Here is a 23950-nt window from a genome sequence, read left to right on the forward strand (position 1 = left end):
GCTAAATGTTGAGACGGAAACCACAAGTTTTTGGTGCTGCTTTCAAGTGCTGGCGGAAACAAACACATTTCACAGAGTACTACCTAAATAAAGTCTGCCGGTGTCCCCAGTTTGTCCACTTACTGAAGCAAAGAGGGTTGTGTATATTTAAAATTATTTAAACCTGTATTATCTCAAATAATCGTCAGTGTTGTGTTTAATTGCAGCGTCGATCGTTCACTGCACCCTTTCGTCCTGATGTACTGGAACCCAACACCTGCATGTGTTCCTCCGCGCATGCGTAAAAAAGTTCGGTGGCTCCAGCTCCGCCGCTCGTCACCTTTGATCGGCGCAGAGGGAAGAGGCGCTTCCAGGGGATTTAAACACGGTGAAGCTCCGGAGACAACGTCCAACAAGTGACGGGGGACACGGGGGACTGCGGGGGAAACTGTAACCAACCCCCCACATCTGCGGGGGGAACTCGTCGCGCAGGGAAAACGGTCACGAGTGCGCGGAAGTTTGTGTTTACTGATGTTGTGGTAGCTAGCTGGCTGGCCCTGTTAGCTTGTTAGCGAGGGAGGTGCGCGCTGCGTGCACGGCTCAGTATTTGCAACTTAACGAGCGAGTTGGGAACTCCAGTTGGGAACTAACATTGAAAACGTGTTCTGTTAAACAGCGCCTGTCTGTTTGCGTGGTTGCCAAACTCCTGTAACGTCAGTGCGGGCCACGAGCTTTGAATCTTGAGGGGTCGTGTCTCACGCGCTGATTCGCAGAGAAAGAAAACGCACGATCACGCATCGAGTCACGATCCCGCAGGTACAGCTCGCCGAGCCCTTTCCGTTTACCCCCCTGGTACGAATGACAGATCAGGCTGGCAGCTCTGGACCTCTCGACCCGTCCTCCCCCATCGGACCCATAGTTCACAGTCTTCGTCCGTGATGGGCCCCCTGCTCGGCTGGTGAGACGCGTGGAAACCGATCAGAAGTCTTTTACCATGGGAGGATGTGTGGGGAGATACTGGGAGGGCTGGGAGGACACACAGAGCCGAGGGTCGTCCAGGAACGGTGGACGAGGAGGTAAGAACACCGTGTGTGTGTGTTTCCGTGCCATTTTAAGCATAGACCCTACAGGGTTAGGTGGGGTTCCAGGTACTATTCACGTTGTGGGGACCGAAATGTGTGTACAGAGTCACAAAAAGCAAGTCCTTATAACGTAAATACTCAAATGTTAAGATGAAGAAATGTTTAAAGATTCATGTTAGAGTTAGGTAACGGTTAGGCGACTAGTTACTATGGTTTAAATCAGTGCAAGTCTCCAGGAAATCAGTGCAAGTCAATTCAACGTCCTGTGAAATCACGGAGGCAGAGGAGGTGGAACTGCAAAATAATTGATCTATTTCCACTCCAGTATAGTGATCCAGACACAAGTGGCATTTGTGGTCTGACGACTTGACACTGCTCAATTACACATATACTTAATATCGACACACACAGTTTAAATTAAAGTGCACAGAAAATACACAATGTGCAAACAAAAAGAAGAACAAACAAAAGAAAAAATACTAGACTCATTCTTTCCACATGTATTCCACTACTGCATCTCAAATGACCACTTGTGCTTCGGTTTAACTTCCTGCCTCACCTTTGTTTTTCTGTGGGGAAGCTGTGACTGCTGGTAAACATAGTAAAATACAGTTTAAGGCAAAGCCATGGAGCTACAGAAAACGGACCTGTCTGGTACGTCTCTCTGTCTCTCTGCGTGGTCAGAGAGACTTTTGCATTCACAATTCATTTCATATGTTGTCCCTGTGCATATCAGCCTGTGTATACATAGCTTTAGCTTACGTGGGTTGATTAGATAGTGATCATATTGCACAGGTACAAAACACTAGAGCGCCTGCTGTAATAACATGCACAACTGTAAATAAGAAGGAAGGATGTTGACAGGCAGCTTTCTGCATTTTTTGATAGGTAGTCAGATAGCTGGAGACAGTTTTCTTGACAAAACACAAGGGAAGACCAGTGTGGAGACGGTGTGTTTGCTCCCTCACTGCAACCGTCTATTGCTCATTCCCAAGAGCAACATATCTTTCACAGTGACCTCTGAAGCCACACATGGTAGTGAATACTGTTAGGCTCCGTGTCCGAGCGATTTATCTGGTTTTTATGTCGAGAAAAAACAAAGCCTATCGGTGTGTTGACAGAAGCTCGGACTGCCTCGTCCCACTCACTGAACTAAAACACAACTGGCTTCCGGAACCAGAAGAGCTGCCACTGTAGCAAATTCATTACATTTTTAAAGTTTGCTCCCTGGATATAGTAGATAAACTCTGGTTTTGAACGACTTCTAAGTCTTTTTAACTGATCTAGAGTTCAGCATTACTCTTGAACTTGACAATTTAGGCTGCGAATATCAATCAGTTAATCTCCTTTTCAACTGGTCAAGAAACTCGCTCACATCTGGCTTTTCTTTGCAGTAGAAATGAATACAATAAGCTTTAGCCCGTGTCAAATGACTCTGCCATAGACACCGGTTTCTATCGGCTCTGGCTCTGATTGGTATTGATGGGTTAGGGTTAACATGACACCTGGGTGAACACGCTAATTTCCTCTCATTCTTCATTTTGGCAGTTCAGACGCTGACACTGCACCTGTTTTCTTTGTATCTTGCAAAGTGCAACTCTGGCAAGACAGCAAGGTGAGGGAGCTTCTCAGTGTCTGGCATGTTTGTGATGTCAAACATGACCAGCAGGGAAAAAAACAGAAAGACAAACTCCTGCTGGAAATTAGTCGCTCAATCACTAGCCTTTTTTAATGGGTTTACATGCGTTTGATTAAGAGTGTAAAAGAGGAATTACTCACTTCTCACAGGAAATCATACCCACTCACCAAATTTACTAGAACATGCATTCATGGTGAAGAGTGGTAATGAAAAGCTGCCATTTTTAGGGTCAAATAATGCATATTGTTGCTTAAATACACAAACTGAATTGTAACTCCCGTGTGCTATTTAAGCTGAGCGAGGTGTAGCATCCCACACCTACCCGTTACATTGATTACAGTCAAATTCACCTACACTACACCCTCATGTATCTGATACTACACCTACAACAAGGCTGACAATTTTCTCACCCCACAATTTCCCGCCTCACACTTATCCCACAACAATAAGCCTCTTGTGTCAACTGCTATCTGGGATTGTAATATGGTAAGGCCTGTGAACAACAACACACTTCAGTGCAGGTACGAACCAAGCAGGATGTAATGGTTATCACCAAGTAGAGGAGGTCACAGCGACTCCAGAGGTTGCTGATATGCCAATTATTCACACCAGGGATCCGAGTTCACGTCCATTACCTTCCCGGAAGATAACATTCTTCCAAAGATAAACACTGGTGAGCTGCCACATTTTGTTCTTTTACATTTGTCTTTGATAGTGACACATTGAGTTTGGACTGCTGCTTCAGCACTTAGCGAGAGTAAATGTTATATTTACAACCAGACTAAACTGAATGATGCAGGCGCCGCACAGCCTAGTTGGCAGACAATCTGAATTTCTGCATAGTTTTCGACCCCAGACAACGTTATCAATGATATTTTACATGACCTTAACAGGTGGTGTGACACATGGAAATGCATACTGTTTGTCGGATGATTGAAGGCTTTGAGCCTCACAGGTTTATGAATATTGTTCATAATGAAGTCACCTGGGATTGGAAAAAGACCATCAGCCTCCTCCCAAGTTGTAGTGAACATTGTTCGTAGGTTTATTAATTCAGCAGTTAACCAGCTATGTTATTTTATGCAAAAGTAAAGACTACAGTTACTTATTTCAGAAGATGAGAATGTCCACACAAGTTATTACTCTTGTGAAGTTATTTATTTTACCTCCCAGTCGGTAACTTTTTTGGCACAGGCCCTTCATACCTTATCTTCAGATCTTATTTAAATTTCAGCATATTTGTTGACATAAAGTTTCCTTCATAGTGACCGTTGAGGAAGCTTAGTGTCTATAATTCATTTAGTGTCAGGTTCAGACTGTGATTTTTTTACTGATGCTAAGTTTTCATTTAGTCTTTTTTGCAGCAGGAATTGTCTCCAGTTTAAATCAGAAAGTCTGGATGCTTTCAAGATGGATTCAAGTATTTCGTCAGGAAAAGAACGAGACATTTTTGACCCCTAGCCACTTGGATATATCCTAGAAGGAGCATCTGATGTCAATTTCTAGAGCCGTGTATGTCCTTGAAAATACTTTTTTCCATCTTTGTTACTTGCCAAAGTGGCCAAACAGACTATTTATAAAGTCAAAGCCATGACAGCTGAGATTACCAGGGGTTTGTTGGTGTTTCAGGATAATATCCAAGCCTGATAGCTATCAACAGACACTTCCTTCTAGACCAGGCTCTGATCAAGTTGCATCATATCCCGCTGCGTCATTGTCTGGCTCCTCTAACAGGACTGCTTGACACACCCTCATACACACAGCCTTTTGAAAGGAACAGGTCAAATACAACAGAAGACAAATGTAGTTTATTTTCACAGTGTGTGTTAAGTTATAGTCTTAAAATCGGTGATTTGTGTTGAATTGAAATAGGTTCCACCGCTGTGTCACATCCCCTGAAGGATAAAAAGCTTTATTTGCCTGATTCTAAAGCCTGAAATGAACTTTGGTAGATCAAGGTTGAACACGTCCAAACAGTTGAGATAAATACTCTTTTAGAACGGGTATCTTTTTTTCAGGGGAATGTTCTAAAAAAATATGGTTATTATAAAGGACTTTGTCAAACAACGTAGGCCGACTTCATCTGTAGTTGCAGAAAGATGAGTGTGGACATATTGTTGTGATAAGTCGACTCACTACAAGGATGAGACTGCGTATGGGTTTGTGTGTTTATGTTCTTGCGTGTCACACAGATTCACTCTGTTTGTTTTAAATGTACGACTCCCATCCTCTCCTGTGCTCCAGTGCATGATCGCTGATGTCTGCTATTAAAGAGGAACATAAGAAACGCCCCACAATTATCATTTACCTCATGTCAGGGGAATGAGGCTGTCAAACATCTTTACAGACTCAAAGTAACATTGTGTGTTATCTTTCTTTTCCTAGAAACTGGTAATTCTATAAAAAACATTGATTAACGTGAGTCGGGGATGGCTGTTTGGTGGGTTGTTCTGTGTGCTTGTGTCCTGACAGAGAACACAGAAGCCTCGCATATGATCCTGATACCTTGTTTATGACATGTTACGTTAACACTCACGAATACAACATGCTTCCCTGTAGCCTCGTCTCATGGCACCTGCTCGTGTGTCTGTAATGCCTTTCTCAATGTCTCTGTTTCGTTGCCCTGCGGTCAGGTATGATACAACAGGACCATTCACTGACTCAATCCCTTTTTGTTACTGCCCAGTTTTCATAAACACTGTCCATTTCATTTCTATAAGATGTTACCTTTTTAGAAAATGTATTTCTAAATCTTGAGGATTTGTAGAGAGTTTAATTTTAACTTTAACATTGAAAATACAGTGAAGGTGCAGAATATACAACTATAAAAAAGTTCAAGCGAGTACTTTGGTTTCTCATTTAGCTTGTCAGCTCTTTAGAGTATATCCTCTGTAGATATCAGAGAAGGTGTCAGTAAGAGATAAACAGACCCCAGTCCGCCCTCCCTTTAGGAACTATCTCTATATAGCTAGAACCACAGCTCCCTGTGAACGCAGTAGTATATTGTTTTAACAATCACAAAAGAGACGACAGTGGTGATCAGCACACAGTATTTTAATAGATATGTCAACATGATTTGGGATGTGTAAGCAAAGAAACTAAGTAGTAATCAGTAATAAGTTGTGAATGAAACTGAGCAGTTTTCACAAACCAAACAATCAGTCTTAGATCAACAAAAATATTTGAAGATAAATCCATAATTATTAGTTGCAGACAGTATTTTGAGGTATGCATAGTTTATTCCATTAAAACTTTTGCACATTCTCCAGTGGAACTCAGACATTCTAGATATTATTATTACCTGTAGTTACAAGTATAAACAAGTGTATCACAAAAACTTGTAGCCAGTATTCAAATGTACCTTATACATGATGGGTGCGAACACACAAATATTGCCACCCAGCCTAATGTTGTACGTGGTTCTACATTAGGATATGTCTTAGTATCTGGGAATATCGACCAAATTATGAGCGATATCACACTTCAGAACCCGTCACAACACACATCCTCTTATACTTGAGTAATAGTGAAGAAGCCCCTTTGCTTCAGTGCGGATTCACATTGCTCCAAGTGCTAATCCTACACTACTCCTCGTCCTCCAAATGATTCCTTCTGAGCTGCCAGCCCTATAAATAATTTGTTTAAAAGAAAGGCAACCTCTTGGATCTGTCCTGTCTCCTTCATACTCCTCTCCATTTTCCATCACTCCTCAGTGACAGACACCTCAGCCTCTCAGGCCTTTGTAAATAAGCTTCGACCTGTTTTAATACTTGATTTCAGATTTTTGACCTCATAAACAGAAGTGGCTGACAGTCAGCACTTAATAAATAACATCTCCCTTTATGGCACCGAACAACATCACAGCCTGTTCTGTTAAAGAGAACTAGTATGGTAAATCATTGGCAGAATGGGTTAAATTTTAATATGGGTTCAGACCTGTTACTTTCCTGATGCTAGTTTGTTTGTCTGTCTATACATGTGTGTGAGTGCGTGACCCTCAGTTATGGCCTCTACTTAAATAAGTGCTCTCCTCGATGTGCTTTGTGTTAATACTGAATGCTGGGAAACAGGTACGGTTACATGGATGGATTTAAGCTACACTTGCCTCATGCATATTGCAAACTCTGAACGACCTCCTAATTTTAGAATCAGATGACACGGTGGGGTGGGGTGGGATGTTCCCTGTCTCTGGTGTCAACCAGCATTTTTTTCTGCTAGCAGGTCTGTTTATTATTGCTAAGAGATGTAAGCATTTATAAATTCTATGGGAACATCATGTTCATTAATCAATCTGTTTGCTGCATTCACAGGTTAGAGATTCACTCAGATCCATCCTCTCTATCCCCTAACATTCAGGCAAGCCTCACCAAGTAGCACACACTCATAGATAAGAGTTATCTAAATATGCCAGACTTTTTTTCCATCAAGATCCGCAAATTATTCCCTGGGAAATCTGTCTCAGAATGTTGAAGAAAGTAGAAAAATATTCTAGATCCACCTGAAAATTTGATTGGTTCTCTCTTGGCCCAAATTCCACCTGTCCACCATGTTATTTGTAAACCTGGTCAGTAGTTTTTATGTAATACTGCTAACAACAAACCAACAGACTGGTGGAAACAGTCTCCTATTGGAGGTAATAAGATTTTTTAGCCATTAGTATCATTGTGGAGTGGGTCCCCAATAAAATTTGTTGTGCTTGTGACACCTCTGGGATACACACAGCACATGTTGGTTAAGATAACGACTTTTTGAAGTCATAGACATTTTTTATTTCTCCAATCTTCCATTGCAGGACGTAATGAGCCTCTCAAGAAAGATCGGCCCAAGTGGAAGAGCGACTACCCGATGACAGAGGGCCAGCTACGGAGCAAGCGGGACGAGTTCTGGGACACGGCGCCGGCCTTTGAGGGCCGTAAAGAGATCTGGGACGCCCTGAAGGCTGCCGCTGTGGCACTGGAGTGCAACGACCACGAGCTGGCCCAGGCTATAGTGGATGGAGCCAGTATCACACTGCCACACGGTGGGAATGGAACATGCACAGTAGACAAAAACATATACATGTCTGAGAGGGGCCCTGATAGACACAGTCAGTTAGATAAACCACTCACTGGAAATACCATGTCTACTCTGTGTACACGATACATATATATTCAGATTCACATGCACAGAAAAACCCACGGAACATATTATTGTTTAAATTTGACAAAAGATTGTGCTTTTTTCCCACGGCTCACCTTTTCTAGGTACTCTCGCAGAGTGTTACGATGAACTCGGGAACCGCTACCAGCTGCCCGTCTACTGCCTGGCTCCACCCATCAACCTCATCTCAGAACGCAGCGATGAGGACCCCAGCGACAGCCCCGAACCCACTGTAGCACCCAAAAAGGAATTCCAGCTCAAGGTACCATAACACGCTGCTAAGACTAATATGTGTCTTTTGTCTTCAGTGTGAATGGGTACAATCATTTAAGCATGTATTCCCAGGTCCAATGACTCTGCATTAGTCACAGGTATTTATTGGCTCTAGCTCAGATTGGTTATAAGTAAATACATAAGCTGATGGACATGCTTATTTTTTTGGGCTGTGATGTTTTTCAGCCTTCTACTTGCAATGTAAAAGTGGGTTTACCCCTATTAAAACAAAAAAAAACTCTCTACTTTTTAATTTATTAGTTGTTTATAGGATGTGACAAAATGTCGTCTGGACCTAGAACATCTTCCAGAAGTATGACGTGTGGAGAAATGTTTTACTTGTTTGATAAAAGCAAGATGGTGTGCTGCGAACAGAAGACGGAGTCTTAGCCCAGGTATCCACTGTCTACACTGGAGGCCCCAAAATATTGGCTGTTGCCCTCGGAGACTAATTCTTCATGAGACGATAGCTGATGGGCTCTGAGATTGACAGCAATTTAACACTCATCCAATGGGTCCCAGCCAACACGTTTCAAATGTTTCAGACTTTTAGACATTTTAATCCATGGATCTAAAATGTGATGTCCACCCAGTATTGAATTGATACTGGCTGGTGTCAGATTGAGGCACATTTAGTAAACATTCTGGGATTGCAGAGCTGAAACAAAAAGGGAAGATAAACAAATGTATTATAATCTCATCTTCAAACACTACCAGGCAGTTCTGCAGGTTTTACTGTCAATTTTTTCTTTGTCCCCTGCAGGTACGACTGTCCACAGGTAAGGACCTGCGCCTCAGTGCCAGCATGTCTGACACCATCGGGCAGCTCAAGAAGCAGCTGCAGGCCCAGGAGGACATTGACGCCATCCACCAGCGCTGGTTCTTTTCTGGCAAGCTGCTCACGGACAAGACGCGGCTGCAAGACACCAAGATCCAGAAGGACTTTGTCATCCAGGTCATTGTCAACCCACAGGCTCTCCAAGCCCCCAAGCCGTCACCCACCTCACGTGAATAGCTAAGACACAAGCAGAGCAGAGGTGCCTCTGAATGCTGGATTGAAATAAAACTGTGGAGGTGCGTACAAAACTATATGAGGGAGAAACTCTTAAGTGCTGCTTTCTTTTATCTATCACGTGTCATTGTTCCTTTTTGTTCAGGTTGTGTTGGGTTGTTGTTTAAGTGAATCCAGTCACCACACTAACTCTGGAGATCCTCTTCTTGTCACTTTGAACCGTATGTTAATGAGCAGCCTTTTTAAACACAAACTGTGCACATCACGCTGCACATGCAAAGAATCTGCCTCTGCCCTCTTTGTCTGCACTAATTGTAACTAAGTGCCAATGGAAGAAATGCAGAAGTGTTTGTTGGTTCCGAAGCACATCTCTACATGGACGCTATGGACTCGACTCCTCCACAGACACAGGAGGGGAGGGCAGAGAGTGTGATCCCGAACGTTTCTTTGTTTTCTTTTGTTGAGGAAAAGATGTAATTTTTGAGCTTTTTTGCACATTTGAAGATTATTACTAGACTTTGTGGTAGTTTTATGTGCCTTCTACATGATGAAACAACAAGCGGTCGGTGTCCTGAAAGATGCTAGTTTTACCACTAGGCTAAGCCATCTGTATTTTTTTAGATTCAGGAACCTTTAGATTGACCCAAGCTATAACTGTTGCCTTTTTTGTATTATTTCTTCAATCTCTGCCGACAAAAAAAAGTTTATGTGTGTGCGTATGTGTGTGCGCGTGTATGTGTGGGCAAAAGGAAAACATATTTACCCACATGATACATGTCAGATTAATGTAGCTCTCTAAGACTAGACTGTTTTCCAGGTGCACAAGTCATAGCTTTGCAGTCAATCATATCATAGTGTCGAGGGAAATGGATGTTCCCCTGCAAAAATGATGGTCTTAAAAAGCTCCATTATTGACCACTTAATAACACCCGCCCCCCTGAACACTAGGGGGCACCAACACAGCCCTGATATAATCAGCTCTATCTCTTAGGCCCCCTCCTTTTTTTCTTTCTCCACCACTTGATGACCCTGTTTATTCTCCATATGGTCCAGTGTTTTGTAATATTTGTTCACCAGATGTCTGACTTTATTCACCAGCGTACAAATGATTGAGCTGGTTTGCTGGAAATGGCTGCCTTATGTGTGGGTGGGGGTGGATGAGCGTTTGTTAACCATATGAAGCAGTGAACCAAAACAATGAGCTGAAGATTTGAGTGTCTGTTCTCAGTGAATCCAGCAACACTAACAACTTCTTAATGTTACAGTCAGTCTAGTATTTCAAGGGCCACAACACTGATTTTAAATGTGATCAGCTTCTGCGACAGTGTTAGTGTTACCCTTAGAAACAGTTTTTTAAACTAACTCCAATGATGTCACAGTTATGTCATGGCATTTAATGTTGGAGCCAGAGTTTTTGATGCTTGACTCCCAACTACGGACTAAAAATGAATCACTAAATATCACAAGATCACTAGATATCGCCTTAAATTAAAAGATGAACTGCATACAGAGGCAGAATGTGACGTATTCATTCTGCTGCAGAGATCATATGATTGACGAGTCACCTCTTATCTAAATTAGAATTTCGCAGTGTGGAAACAACCCTGATGGGACGGAGATATCACTGCTTGAATAGCTCATGCGTGAGGTTTTGACTTGACTTGAATTTTTAGATCTGCAGTCTGACCTGCTCTGCTTCTGTTCTTCAGAACTGTGCTTCAGTTTATAGCTCAGAATAGACTTAAGAATTAAAAAAAATAAATTTAGCCTCATTGTAAAAATTCTCTGACTCACAAGTCTACAGCTCAATAAGCGTTGTTTTCATTCACTGCTTTCCTCTTTTTAAGTTCATCCGAATCACCCATTTTTCTATTTTTCTATTTTATCTTCCCTTTACTAATAGTCCTTTAGGAGTTTTCTTACTTTCTTAAGCAGAACTTGAATAAGCATTTTTATCTGTATGTGCAATACAATAGACATAGACCTCATATCTTGTGTTTCTGACAGATTTCATAGAGCACCAGCTACGGTTATTGTTAAAATTACAAATGTTCACGCAGGTCAACGTGAGGTGTATTCTTGTCCGTCACCTCGGCAAAATATCCAATATAAATAAATATTCAAAATGATAAACACCTCACTATCCATTTTGTATTCCTCCCTGCACACCATCAGTCGTCATTGAGCCTCGGGGCAAAAGCTCTGCTGACGACTTTATACTAAAGCATCTCCTGTTGCGGCGTCCCTCAGAGTTGGACCTCTTTTGAAACAAAATGAAGAAAGATGGAGCAGTGGTCATTCTGTCATTTCAGACTCCATCTTACTAAATGTTAAAAGCCTGAGATGAGATATCCCCCGGTTACAAAGTTCATACTGCACTGTAGAGAAAGCAATCACTTTCCTCCTAGCAGCTCAACACAATGTCACATATGCAGTCACTCAAATGCAGGTCAGTCGTTCCCTGATAAATGTGCCGTGAGACGGATGATGGTTGGATGCAGGGATATTTTACTTTGTCTTCTGCCGACCATGATGAAAAATGTAGCATAGCTTAATCTTCAAATTAATATTTAAAGGAGGTGCAAGTGTCCTCTACCTGCCAACATATCGAGCTACAACTAAACCAAAGTGTTTTTCTCAGCAGACATTTTGACCTGTGGTTGTAGGAAAAGCACCAGTATTACTGATAACACTAGACATGTTTCCATGGACACCAATATTCTCATATTAACCCAATCAAGCAAAGGGTTGGCGAGTCTACTTCAACCCCTCCACCTTGTTTTTTAAAAATGTTTTATTAAGTATAAAAGCTTGAGGCCTCTTGCTCCAGCTCAGCCTGTAAGTCACGTCTCATCTTAGTGAAGACACCTTTGGTTCGTATAGCACATGTAGGTGCGGAGGTCACTTCAACCTTTTGCACTTTTTTTTTTTTTATGAATTCTAGTTCAAGGTCCTCCTGTTAGCTTTCAACCACATCCTGTGGCCTTCCTCTGCAGTAAACTCCAAACTCCTGAACAAACTCACTTGTTCCCAAACGTCTCTGCTGAGAAACACTACCTTTTAAAAGAGACATCTGCATCTTTTCTTTATTCACTGATGCCCTCCATGTGCTGCAGATCCAGAAACTGCAGCAGGTAGAAAAGCAAATGGACCTCGATTATAACTCCAATCAAGATGCATTACGTCACTGTTTTGCACTTTTTTGAATGTATGTCATTTCCAGCACATTGGAACACATAACAGGATGTGAGTTCATGATTCACAATTGCATATGGAGCTGTTTATTAAACTGGTCACACAGTAAAAGCCATAATTGGACGAAACATATTTATTTTACACATTTAACAGCAAATCATCATCATCATCACTGTCCTCTCCTTTAAGAACTCAATTTCCCAAAAGACCCTTCAGTTCAATCTTTTTGGTTCGACACACGTCTCAACCACTCGGACAGTAATTGTTTTTCAAGTCTATATGCCTTAGTATGTGTAAAAAAAAAAAAAAAATCAGTATATAGTCATTAAAGAGAAAATAACTCATTTTATGAACATTTCCTGATGATGAATGACACCCACAGTTTATTTACCACTCGGCGTGTTCGTTTATATGCTGATTTCCTTTTTAAATCATGTTTTTAAACTGTTGAATAAAATTCAAACTATTGTTAAAAAAACTGATGACTGTTTTTTCTTCATTTGAATGAATGAAATCTGCGTTGAGAGATCTGAACTAAGGGACAGTGTGACTTCTGAGAATTCTAAAAGTCAGACCCAGCTTGGTGTCGACATGTTGCAGCAAGTCCTGATTCATCATCGCCACAAGGTGGAGCTCTTCGCTTCTGCAATAGTCCAGTGAGCTCAGGCTGCTGACACACACACACACACACACACACACACACACACACACACACACACACACACACACACACACACACACACACACACACACAGAGCCTTGTTTGTTTAAGTCTCTAACATATTCAGGCATGGATCAGATGATTTACAGTGTGTTCCTTGAAAGTGTGTGTGTGTTTTTCCTCCCCAACCTGGATGATTAAAATATATGGAAATTTTAAATCAAAACAAAGTTTGTGTTTTGTCTTTGCACTGCATTTCCCAGCAACCACCTGTCAGTAAGAATTGAGGCGATTGGAACTTTCTTTTGATTGTATAAGGAGTTCATATTGGGGCCTTGCAGGAGGTCAGTATGATCATGATTAAAACCATAATTGCAAATGTTATATTCATTTTCTAATACTTTTAATGTACTGCTCATTATTACCCCCATGCTGCTGCATCCATCACCCTCCTGGTACATGAGGAGGGAACTTTTTAAGCTGTGTGACTCTTTCCCTCTTTTAGCCTCTGCAAATACAGTCAGGGTCTCTGGAGGGTTGTGGTGCACCAGGTCTGGAAAAAGCCCCTATTGACGGTGGAATTTCACAGGACGCACTGTTTGTGGTCGCTCTCCCAGTCATCCTCATTCTAAACTGTGTTCTGCACCAAGGCACCGACAGTCCCTGGATGACCCTGACGCCACAGCGGAGGGTTTAGACGGAGGCTCTCGTCTCAGGGCTCATTACAACGTACCGGGCTCCTCCATTTAATTTAACTTTGGATCTCTGTCAATCTGTTTTTATGAAGCTCCCACATCGTGTGCGTCTGATTTTCTTTCCTCTGTGCAGAAAAACCACTGCAGTGGACGTCATAAAATGTAACACTAATCCTGATGAACTGCAAAGTCATGACTGGAATTTTATGAGATTACTTTAACAGAGAGAGCTCAAAAGTACAAATGGGCAAAACGTATCCGCTTCCAAAATCTACTGCAAATATTTCCGATTTATTTGCATCTACTGCTTTGAATAAACTTGTTTTGTAGCTTCAACCTGAAAAAACAAACCTGCATTGTCACTGAATCACAAAATGAAGCTACAGCCACTTTTGACTGAATGTTCTTAGTGTGATGGAAATTCTGCCTCAGGAAGTGGTCAATTCCAAAATGAGAGGAAGAAAGAAATCTTCCAGAGGAAGCTGGACATCTACAGCCCCACCACACACCAGCAGTATGTTGTTTCATAGTTGGAAATTCCCATCTTATAGGCTGTAATTACAACTTCTGTGGGTTCCACTCCCACTGACAGTAAAGCTAATGGTCAGCAGGAGCGTTTGTAGTTTGCACAAACAGTATGAGAAGCAGCAGACTTATTGTACAGATACTCATGCTGGAGACAATATGACAAATATCTATATTATACCATTTAAATCTAATTATTATCATTATAGCTCTGAGTAAGAATGACCATAGATTGTGTATAAAGATAGACAACCTGACTGCTCCACATAATTGACAGCTGAGACTGACTAGTGATTGGTCGAGCGTGTGTCGATGGGAACCTGCTCCTGCGGCTGATGGTGCTGTTCTATCTGGGAGATTTTGGCTTCGCTTCTGAATAAGAGAAAGTCCTGCTCTTTTCCATCAACAACAATTCTTCTGCAGGTTTCTTTTTAGAAGCGATGTGAGCGCGAGGAGAAGAGCTGAAGCGCAGGAAATCTGTCCAAGCAACACAATATCTGAGTGCGAGCAGAAGGTTCTAGCTCAAGCAGAGAAAATTGGAGCACAAGAGAGCTCAGGGTTTTGAGTGATAACACTGCAAGATCTGAACGTGAAATCAAAAAGACCAGGCTCTTGAAGTAAGATCGCACAAAAAAAAAGACTTAGATAGAGATAATTGCCAGGTTTTATCTAAAGTAAATCATTTGACAAGAGATACACGCATTGAGTAAAATCTACATTTTATAGGTAGGTTTGATTTTATGCTGTGAGTGACTGTGTTTGGTGGAACGTCCATTGACCAACATGCTTTGTTATAGCAAACAGCTGAGAGTAGGAACATTTTATAGATTTCGGAACACAAATTTGTTTCCCCATTTATCCTCCTGCCCCTGAAACACTGGCCACGGTTTTTAACTCCAGAATTAGTTCTAGTGCTGATCCCTTTCGATGAAATGTATTCTTGATGATACAGAACCTGCAGTAATCTACTGGGCTAACTTACAGGAACTGGAGTTCATTCATGAGTCACCAGGATGTTTATAAGAGGAGTGTGTGTGTGTGTGTGTGCGCGCTCTGTGGGATAAATACAGCAGATTGTTATGCAAAGCAGACTTTTGTCCAGAATAACAGGGGGACTCTATAACCAGAATAGATGAAGTGAAATCCTCTCAGCACAGAGCTTGTGAGGCTGCTGGGTGTGTGTTTGCATGTGCCTGTGTGCTTGGGAGAGGGGGGGCAGTTATGGTGGCTTTGCGGCTTATCCCTGAACTCCTGCTCTCACCGGGCTCTCATCCACTTACCTAACTCTCACCTGCTGGACACTTAAACCTCGCCTAATACGATGGGAGTCACCTAATACCTCCTACCGTAAAGTCCAACCGTGAACCTTGTCACCCCATGGCCTGACCGACCACGTCACAGCGTCCAGTGGGAGCAGAGCCAGAGAGTTACAAGACGAGGCAGGCCTCCAAAGCTAAGCATGGCGGTGGTGTGTGTGGGCAGTGGACACGTTAAAGATTTAATGGGAGCCAACCTGTTAACGTTGATGATACAGAATGAGAAACAATTTCCAAATAGTTCCAATAAGAGTGGCAGATTTTTCCAAACATTTACCATGAGAAATTAAAATTGTGTGTCGCTGTGAACATTAGTTTTCAACTTACGAATGAAGAATGAAGCCAAAATTTAATGAGGAACGAAAGTCATGATGCATCCAGACATATATTTGTTTTTACATGAGGGATAAACATGGGATATGTACATAAAAACAATGTATTGTAATCAATATGTTGATCCAATTGCAAACTAGGACCAATCAGTTTGAAAGAGTAAGACACTGAAACAATGTCATAAAATCATTGTTGATTCATCTTTCAAAATCGAAACCTACTTCAACAGTGAGTCAGTCTTCATCCAAGACTGACTCAACGCTAAATGAACATTAAAATGCTGACTGCAGCAACCAGGAGAACATGTGCCCTTTATAATCACTCTAGATTTCAAATCTTGAACCAATCACATTGTTTCTTCAGAAACTACAAAAACTACAAAACCCCTTTGAGTAACTTTATTGTAACAAACAGTATTTGTTTCTATTGTGTTTCTGTTTATTTTACAAAAAGTGGTCCCATGTTACACATATACATATACAAAATATATACAAGACAAAAAACACAAAATCACAATTAACTTGGCGTAACTGCACAAACTACACTCTTATATCCATAACCCCTGAAAATTAAAAGGCAAATGCTTATATATCCCTGTCTATCAGCAGAAGCCGACCCAGACTATACCATCCTCTCTAGCCACGCCTCTTCTCAGTACATGCAAGTGAACATTATCTATCAGAACCGACTTCAATAACTGCCTGTGCAGGCACTCGCCCCCAAGCTTACATTTGGCAGCCTGATATAAGCCCTGTACACCAAAATATCATGATTACAAAATTTACCACACCTCCCCTCCTATATGGTTGCTCCCAGTGACATCACTGCTGATGTCACCAAAGGTATTAAGACAGGAAGTGTTAGGCCACTCCCTCCTTTTGTTCCTGCAACACATGGTGGGAAAGGTGAGTACCAAGGAAATAAAACTGAACCAAATAAAACTGAACCAATAAACGTGAAGTGAACGATAATGTCTGTTTTGTTTTATTATGATTGTATTTAACTTGTGACCCTAACCTAACATGATGTGAAACACAAACAAACCTGGGATAGTGTGTGTCAAGTAAGCAGCAAGTTAAGGTTGATACTGTGGTTTGAACAAATAATTAGCAAGCATAGTTTAAGTGTATGGGATATGGGACCTAGACAATAGTTTGGTTCTTTTCTATTGTGTTAACCAGGGAAAGGGCTAGGCCAATGCATTGGCATAGACCAAATGGTGTTTACCGTGGCCACCTTGGCTTCACTTTTGGGCGGCAGTCATGTCCTCTATCTGTATTTAAAGTCAAGGGTGACATGCCAAGACATAGTTTGAGTGGAGAAGTAATGAAGTGACCTGACCTGCAGCAACATCACGAAATCTGTTTGATAACATTACCTAATATTAGCCAACGTACTCAAGCTAGAAGAAATAAGAGTTAAAAGTAAAACCAATCACTGTACTGAACTTAATACTTCTACTTAGTAGGTTCAGTATATTTCAGTTTTCTTAAATGTCTGATTTCCAGGAAGCCACTTATCTCAGTGAGGTCGAAACTTTAGAGAACAGGAACATGCTCACGTCAACATTCTTCACACTAAACATCGTGTCTGGTTTTCTGTTTGAAAATGTTACAGAATTATTAAACAGTTGCACAGATGGCAGCATGGAAAGAATTCCGGTGTGGTGCGTTTGTGTGCTGCGGAGAAGCTGCGACTGAGACAAGAGAAGTTAGCAAAGTTTTTAAGGTAAGAATTGAACAAAAGGGAAATTATAGTTTTTGTCTCCTGGGTTTGGTTTATACCAAAGATTTTAATGCATAGTTTGAGATTTGTGGGTTTGATTTCACCATATTGTTAGTGTAGAATCTGCACTTCAAACTTTTTAAACATTTTATGAAACCCAATTACGAAAAGAAGAAAAAAACCAGAGCATTCTTTCATAAGGTTCCTTCTGTTTTCCCAAATCACCACAAACTGTGTAAATCGTCTAGGACTCCAGTCTATAGAGACCATAAAAATCCCAAAAGTAAGTCAACACAAAACATTGATTTATCTGTGTACTTCATAGTTGTGCTTTTATATTGTTGTATTCTATCAGTTGGATGCACTAAGTAATTTTTCTTTTAAAAAGCTTCATGAATGATGTTGTGTTAATGACATGGATGGAGTGTCGCCAGCTTCACTGTCTGTGAACCAGACAGCGATGACTTCACAACACACCATATTAATCAGTTGGTTTGTGACAGGACAGTTGCGCTCTTGATTGAAAAACCGACTTCTATGGCATAATTACAGCTGACCTACATACTGCTCTACCCAGACTGCATGACATGGCAGCATAGTGGAAAAATGACACTAGATTTCGTCCTATCAAGTTATGTTGGTGTTTTTTTTTTCTTTCTTTCTGTGGTTGGTGGTGGCCACTGACTGCAGCTGCTGCTGTGAGGGAGAATCCACAGGTATGAGGTCTGATTCTGCGTCTTTCTCAGTTCCTCAATCTATTCAGTCAAAAACTATTTTGATACATTTCTGTGGGTTTGACATTTTTGTGTATTACATTGGTTTATCCTCGCTTGTGTGTAGACTGCCTCAAACCATCACACATTTTTAAGAAGACGCTGGTTTGCTGAGAAGAATGAGACCAGTGTAATGTCTCTATATGAAACTAGATTCAGCAGCCATTTTGCTTAGTTTAGCATAGACCAAATGGTGTTTACTGTGGCCATAGACATAAGTGCTTAGGGCCCCTAGAGGGCACTAAAATGGGCCTGAAAATTCCAACAAGAAGGTTTAAAAAGTTTATTTTTGATATGATATCAACTGAAATTATACAAAAACACAAACACACAGCTCATTAAATTAATAATGGGTGCATTGGCATTAATCTGCACATGTCAGTAAAAAGTGGTTTAAGCATATAACTTTGCTGTACACTGAGCGGCTCCTAAATAATTACATTTTTACAGTTGAAACATTCACGCAACCCCAAAGGCCTCTTATTCCATCCCCACTAGAATACAGCAGTTAAATGCCAGATAACATTTCATGAGGCAAAGAGTTTTCCTCCATTAACCTTGTACGAGAAGTAAAGAGGCACGACAATGGGATTGATGGAAATAAGGCCTGCAATATACAGAACCGAGAAAACTTGGGAAAGCATTTGCACATTTGTGGGATGAGAGTATAACAGCAGACTGTGGGTGTCCTGGCTTCACAACTGGCTGATGTGCCCACCATGTAACTGAGTATCCGACTCCTGAGTTTGCCCACGTCAGGGCCCTCCCAGTCTCTGGTCACATCACCGGTGTCTTTATGCTCTGCGGCGTCTACACCTCCTTCCAAGACTGCTGGAGCCTGCTCCTCAGGGACTGTAGAAAAAATATTAGGGATGGGGAAGCAGCAAATTAGGATTGATATAATGTATTGTATTAAATATATTTGTTTTATAATAGGAAGGTTATGAAATATTTGGTAAATTGAATAACCTGAATAACAATAGTATCATAATTTCCTTTTTGTTAGGAATGTTGAGCCAAGCTAAACCTTATGTGTGCATGTACCTCAGAGTTATTGTGATTCCACAATAACATTTTTTAACAAATTATCTATTTTTCTTGATCTCTACGACCAAGGTCGGTGTGTTTTCGTTCCAGGTATTACTCGTGTTGTGGGGACCTGGAAAAGGTTTTGAATCTCTGTCTATCTTTCATGTTCTTCCCACTTCCTGTTCAGGGGGTGGGTAGCAGCAAGGTCATAAAAGTTTGAAGCTGCAGTCGTCCTCACTGGAGATTCAAACTCCACTTACCTTGGAAAGTGTGGTGTCAGTGTGTCTAGTCAGTATTTGGCAGCATACCAACACCACTCGTGTTTGGTGCTGAGGAGAAACCACTCGGAGCCTTTTGAATAGTGTAATGGTTCTATGAAGTGGTCATGACATGAGGTGGACAGGCATCAGGAGAGATACAGTATTTAAGCAGCCAAATACTGTGCATACGATCAACTTCACTGGATGAGGCGAAGAAGCTGGGGGGGGATTCTGTGCCACACAAGTTGCCCTTGGGGCCCAAGTGCTGGTTTTGGCTTGGCAGGAAGAGGGAGGAGGGGTGTGTGTGATGGGAGCGGGGGGTGTAGGCCAACTCCTGGTGCCACGTTGCATCACAGAACTGTAATCCTTTCAGCGCTCAGGAAAGCAGAGCTGGCACTGTGACTGCTTCACTGTTTCTGTAAAGCCCTTCTCCAGGAGGCTGCTGCTCCCTAAGCATCAGATGTGATCACAAAAGTATGTGTGTGGCTTGTATTTCACTCTTTTGACTAGCGTCCTTTTGTTAGGACGTTTTCACAACTGAACACCAGAACACCTTGGCCTCGTCAATCTGTCGAAACGTATACGCTGCCAGGAAAGACTGGCATGAAGCCTCTGACCCACTATATGTGGCATTTGTAGACAAATATAGCTGTGGTGCTAAAAGCGTGCTGGAAACATGTTTCTGTATTATTATGGTGAACAGAAACATACCTTGCTGTTGCCACATCACTAATTTGCCCGTCAATAAAATGCAGAAACCACAGAACCAAGCATGCACAGACACACAAACAACATTCTTATCGACAACAACTGAAACAAACACACATGCACGTTCAAAACAGGCCGACTGCCCAACTGTTGTTTACATCGCTGCCTGGTAATGACAGTGTTTGTGCATCCTAAGTTCCATGAGATGAGGAAGTTGCATGACATGAGGACTAATTGGACCCATGCAGACGCACTGAAATACACATCTGTCATTATCACATCTCTTTTGTTGGTGTCAAGTACATTTTTCCATCTGTTTTTCCCTGTCTAACTTGTGTTGTGCTGTTCAGAGGATCATCTGTGGCGATGGAACAGAGTGATGTAACCAATGCTAAATCACAGCAACAAATGCATTTTGATCAATTTAAATACATTTTACTTGTTATCTGGATTTTTGCCTTTCAACAATTTCTACTGTCTGGCAGTGAAAATGACATTTTTTGCCTTTTTTGCAATTGGAATATTTTAAAATATTTATAGGACTTGAATGACAGACTCAGAATTTTTCTAGTTTTGTAGAAATTCATTCAGTAGTTTTTGAATAATCCTGCTGAAAAACAAATCAACCAACCAACCAACGGACACACGGGTGAAAATAAAACAAATGAAAAACTGATGGGGACTGTAAAATAACTCCTGCATAGACCAGCTGTTGAGACACAGTTCACAGCAACATGAGTCAGCTGTTTTCAGTGAGAAATCCACTTTACTTCTGTGCAAGTTGGGGGTTTTCCAGTGAAGTCCGCAACATCTTCAGTGTCGGAAAATTACTGAGGAGCAGTGACTATTAAGGTTTGGAGTTGACAGCCAGGTGGAGAGAAGTCAGCCTTTCTGCAGAAAAAATCTTTTTTAACGTAAGATGGTGCGACCTAGTCCTCGTTTCTAAATTTCCTAAATTTCAACATGATTACACTGGCCCAACCCCAACAACCGCAGACTTCATTGATGTCAATGAGTGATTGAGACTTTTTGTACAAATCATATATGAAGGAATGAGACAGCAGTTCGTGACACGTTACCTTGACGATTTTGGGTTAGGGACTTATTTTAGCTTCTGTAATGTTTTTGTTTTTTCTCCACTATCTTTATCCAAGAGCGTGATCTCTCAGTTTGAGAGCAGGACTCATTAATTCCCAATTCATAGATTTGCTCTGCTTAAGTTCAAACTGCTCTTCCACTCAGATATTGTGCAACAAGTCTGTTAAAATGCGAGGGGACCTCACATCGTACCAAACCAAACTCCCCAATTAAATTATGTACCAGAAATAATGTTTAAAGGCTTTGTGTTGTTGATTCATGTCAGCGGTGGTCAGTTATCTTATATTTTTTTCGCCATATAGGGCCACATAATCGTGTGGTGTAACATTTTATCTGGGTCCTCCTCTGCTGCAGCTGCTTTTTATCTGAAATACTTGAAGAGCCTTGAGAACCAGCTTCTTTTCTTCTTCTCCTTGGGCATTTGATCCAACATGTCCTTCAATCTGGACTCCAGATCATGCATCCTGGAGCCCAGGACAGAATAAATTTCAGTCCATTCCTGCTGATTTTTCTGGTTCAGGATTCCTTGGAGGAGTTGGATTGTTTCATTAAGAATTCCCCTCTCCTCTTGCCACACTGTATGATGCAGCTGCTGCTGCTCCTTAGCTTTCTCCTGGGCAGCTGTGGCCTCAGCATTCTCAGCCTGCAGGTGCTCCAGCTTTTCTGTAAGATGATTGATTTTCTCCTGCTAGTCCTTCTGCTTTGACCAATTCAGTGTGGGGAGCAGCAACAATTTGCTCGGAATTGACAAAGTCACAGTCGGTCTTTTCTATGTGCCTCTTCAGGTTTGAGAATTTCTCCTGCTCTTCAGAAGAAAAGTCTTTAAACAGATCTCCTAATTCCTAATACAGCCACGACAAAGTGCATTATCACCCATATCCAACCACTCCTCCTACAGGAGCCTTAAGTGCAACGGACGAGGTGCATCCCTCATACCGATGTTGTTCAGTGCAATTGCTGCAGGTACAAAACCCAATTTCATTCATTCGTTGTCCACATGTATCGGCACATTAACTGTCATTTTTATTGAGTCAATAAACATCTTCAGAGTCAGTTGGATGTACACAGATAAAGTTTTCTTTTCTTTCTCGCCATGCACAGAGGATGAGAAAAAGTGTTTCTGGTTATAGAAACTCAGCTTTAACATGCAAAGGAACCAGAACTGTGCTTACAAGACAGCTTTCCATCTCTGCAGCCGACTGTTTGCACCCACAGCACTTACCATGGAGACCAGGGGCATCAAAATACAGGCACAATGACGTGTGTGTGTGTGTGTGTGTGTGTGTGTGTGTGTGTGTGTGTGTGTGTGTGTGTGTGTGTGTGTGTGTGTGTGTGTGTGTGTGTGTGTGTGTGTGTGTGTTGGGTCAGTGAGCTTCAGTCTGGGCGGTAATGTGAGACCAGATGAAACACTCAGCCATCAGCACATTCCTGTGGGCCTCAGTTTTCTTCAGCTGGAGGAAAGAAAGAAATAGAGATTACAGAGAAAGAGAGAAAACCAAGCTGCAGTAAACATGTCATCCACTATAAGTGATTCAGTTGCCTCCTGGGTCGTTTAGTAACATTTATAATCATAACGCAATAACCGTACCACCTCTCATCAGAGCAGTATGTATACATCTGTATACAGATAATGATATGCTTTGTGGAGGCGCTGCACAAATCTGCCTGCAGCCTCGCTCGCTTCATGACGGTGGTTGAGGAATTTACTTGCCACAAATATCGTCTGAATATGTGCGAACCAGACTGAGAAACAGAGAGCTGACTTCAAAGGCTTGTTGTGATGTGGCTGCAGAAGCCATCATTACATTTATAAAATCTGTGCACCCAGACTTTTGTTTATTAAGATAGATCAGGATTTAGATCAATTGAAGCGGCCGCTCGTCCTGTCAGACTCAACAACACATCCAATGTTTGAAAGTTTAGTCTGCAAAAAGGACAGCGTGAAGGTACCTGTAGTCATGACAACCTGTGGTATCTTTTCAGCCAACCCTGTTTCACTTTCTTAATGGCGTGTAAGAGAACAGTCCGAACAGCCTCTGTTGATTTGTTAGCAGATGGCAGTCGACACAAAAACTCTTTCCTCCTCCACTAGCTAACATGGAAAAGGTGGTTTTGCAAGAAGTGAACATTCCATGGACGCAACATTTATAGTTCCAATGGAAATTTTTCTGGGCGTGGTGGATACGTTTCTCAATGATATCTAAAGATGGACAATGCTTCTCCACACTTCCTGCCAAAAAAACTGAAGCCAAAATTTCCTCTATATGGCCGTAGCCACCTTACCCTTTTGACGTCACTTTTTTATGCATATGTCTCCAATTCTTCATCAACAGCATTTCAGGTCATTATGGTGTCACGGACAAAGATTGCCACTTTAGAGAGCTGCTGACAAATCCTAAATACAGATGGAATCATTTGCATAAGTTAACATCTGAATGCATTGCACACAAACACTATGTAAAAAATAATGCAAGCATCAGACTTGTATAATCCCAACATTGTTTCAAA

General features: G+C 41.6%; 1 protein-coding gene across 1 annotated transcript; it reads left to right on the top strand.

Annotated features, from left to right (window-relative positions):
• Positions 1–282: 282 nt before the first annotated feature.
• ubtd1b (ubiquitin domain containing 1b) lies at positions 283–12797 on the top strand. The gene is made up of 4 exons (XM_020083280.2): positions 283–1055; positions 7493–7720; positions 7944–8101; positions 8876–12797. The coding sequence occupies exons 1-4, from the start codon at positions 974–976 to the stop codon at positions 9125–9127; spliced, it is 720 nt and encodes a 239-aa protein (XP_019938839.1). The 5' UTR covers positions 283–973; the 3' UTR covers positions 9128–12797.
• Positions 12798–23950: the final 11153 nt, after the last annotated feature.

Source organism: Paralichthys olivaceus, chromosome 21 (genome assembly GCF_024713975.1).
Source record: "Paralichthys olivaceus isolate ysfri-2021 chromosome 21, ASM2471397v2, whole genome shotgun sequence".
Lineage (NCBI taxonomy): Eukaryota > Metazoa > Chordata > Actinopteri > Pleuronectiformes > Paralichthyidae > Paralichthys > Paralichthys olivaceus.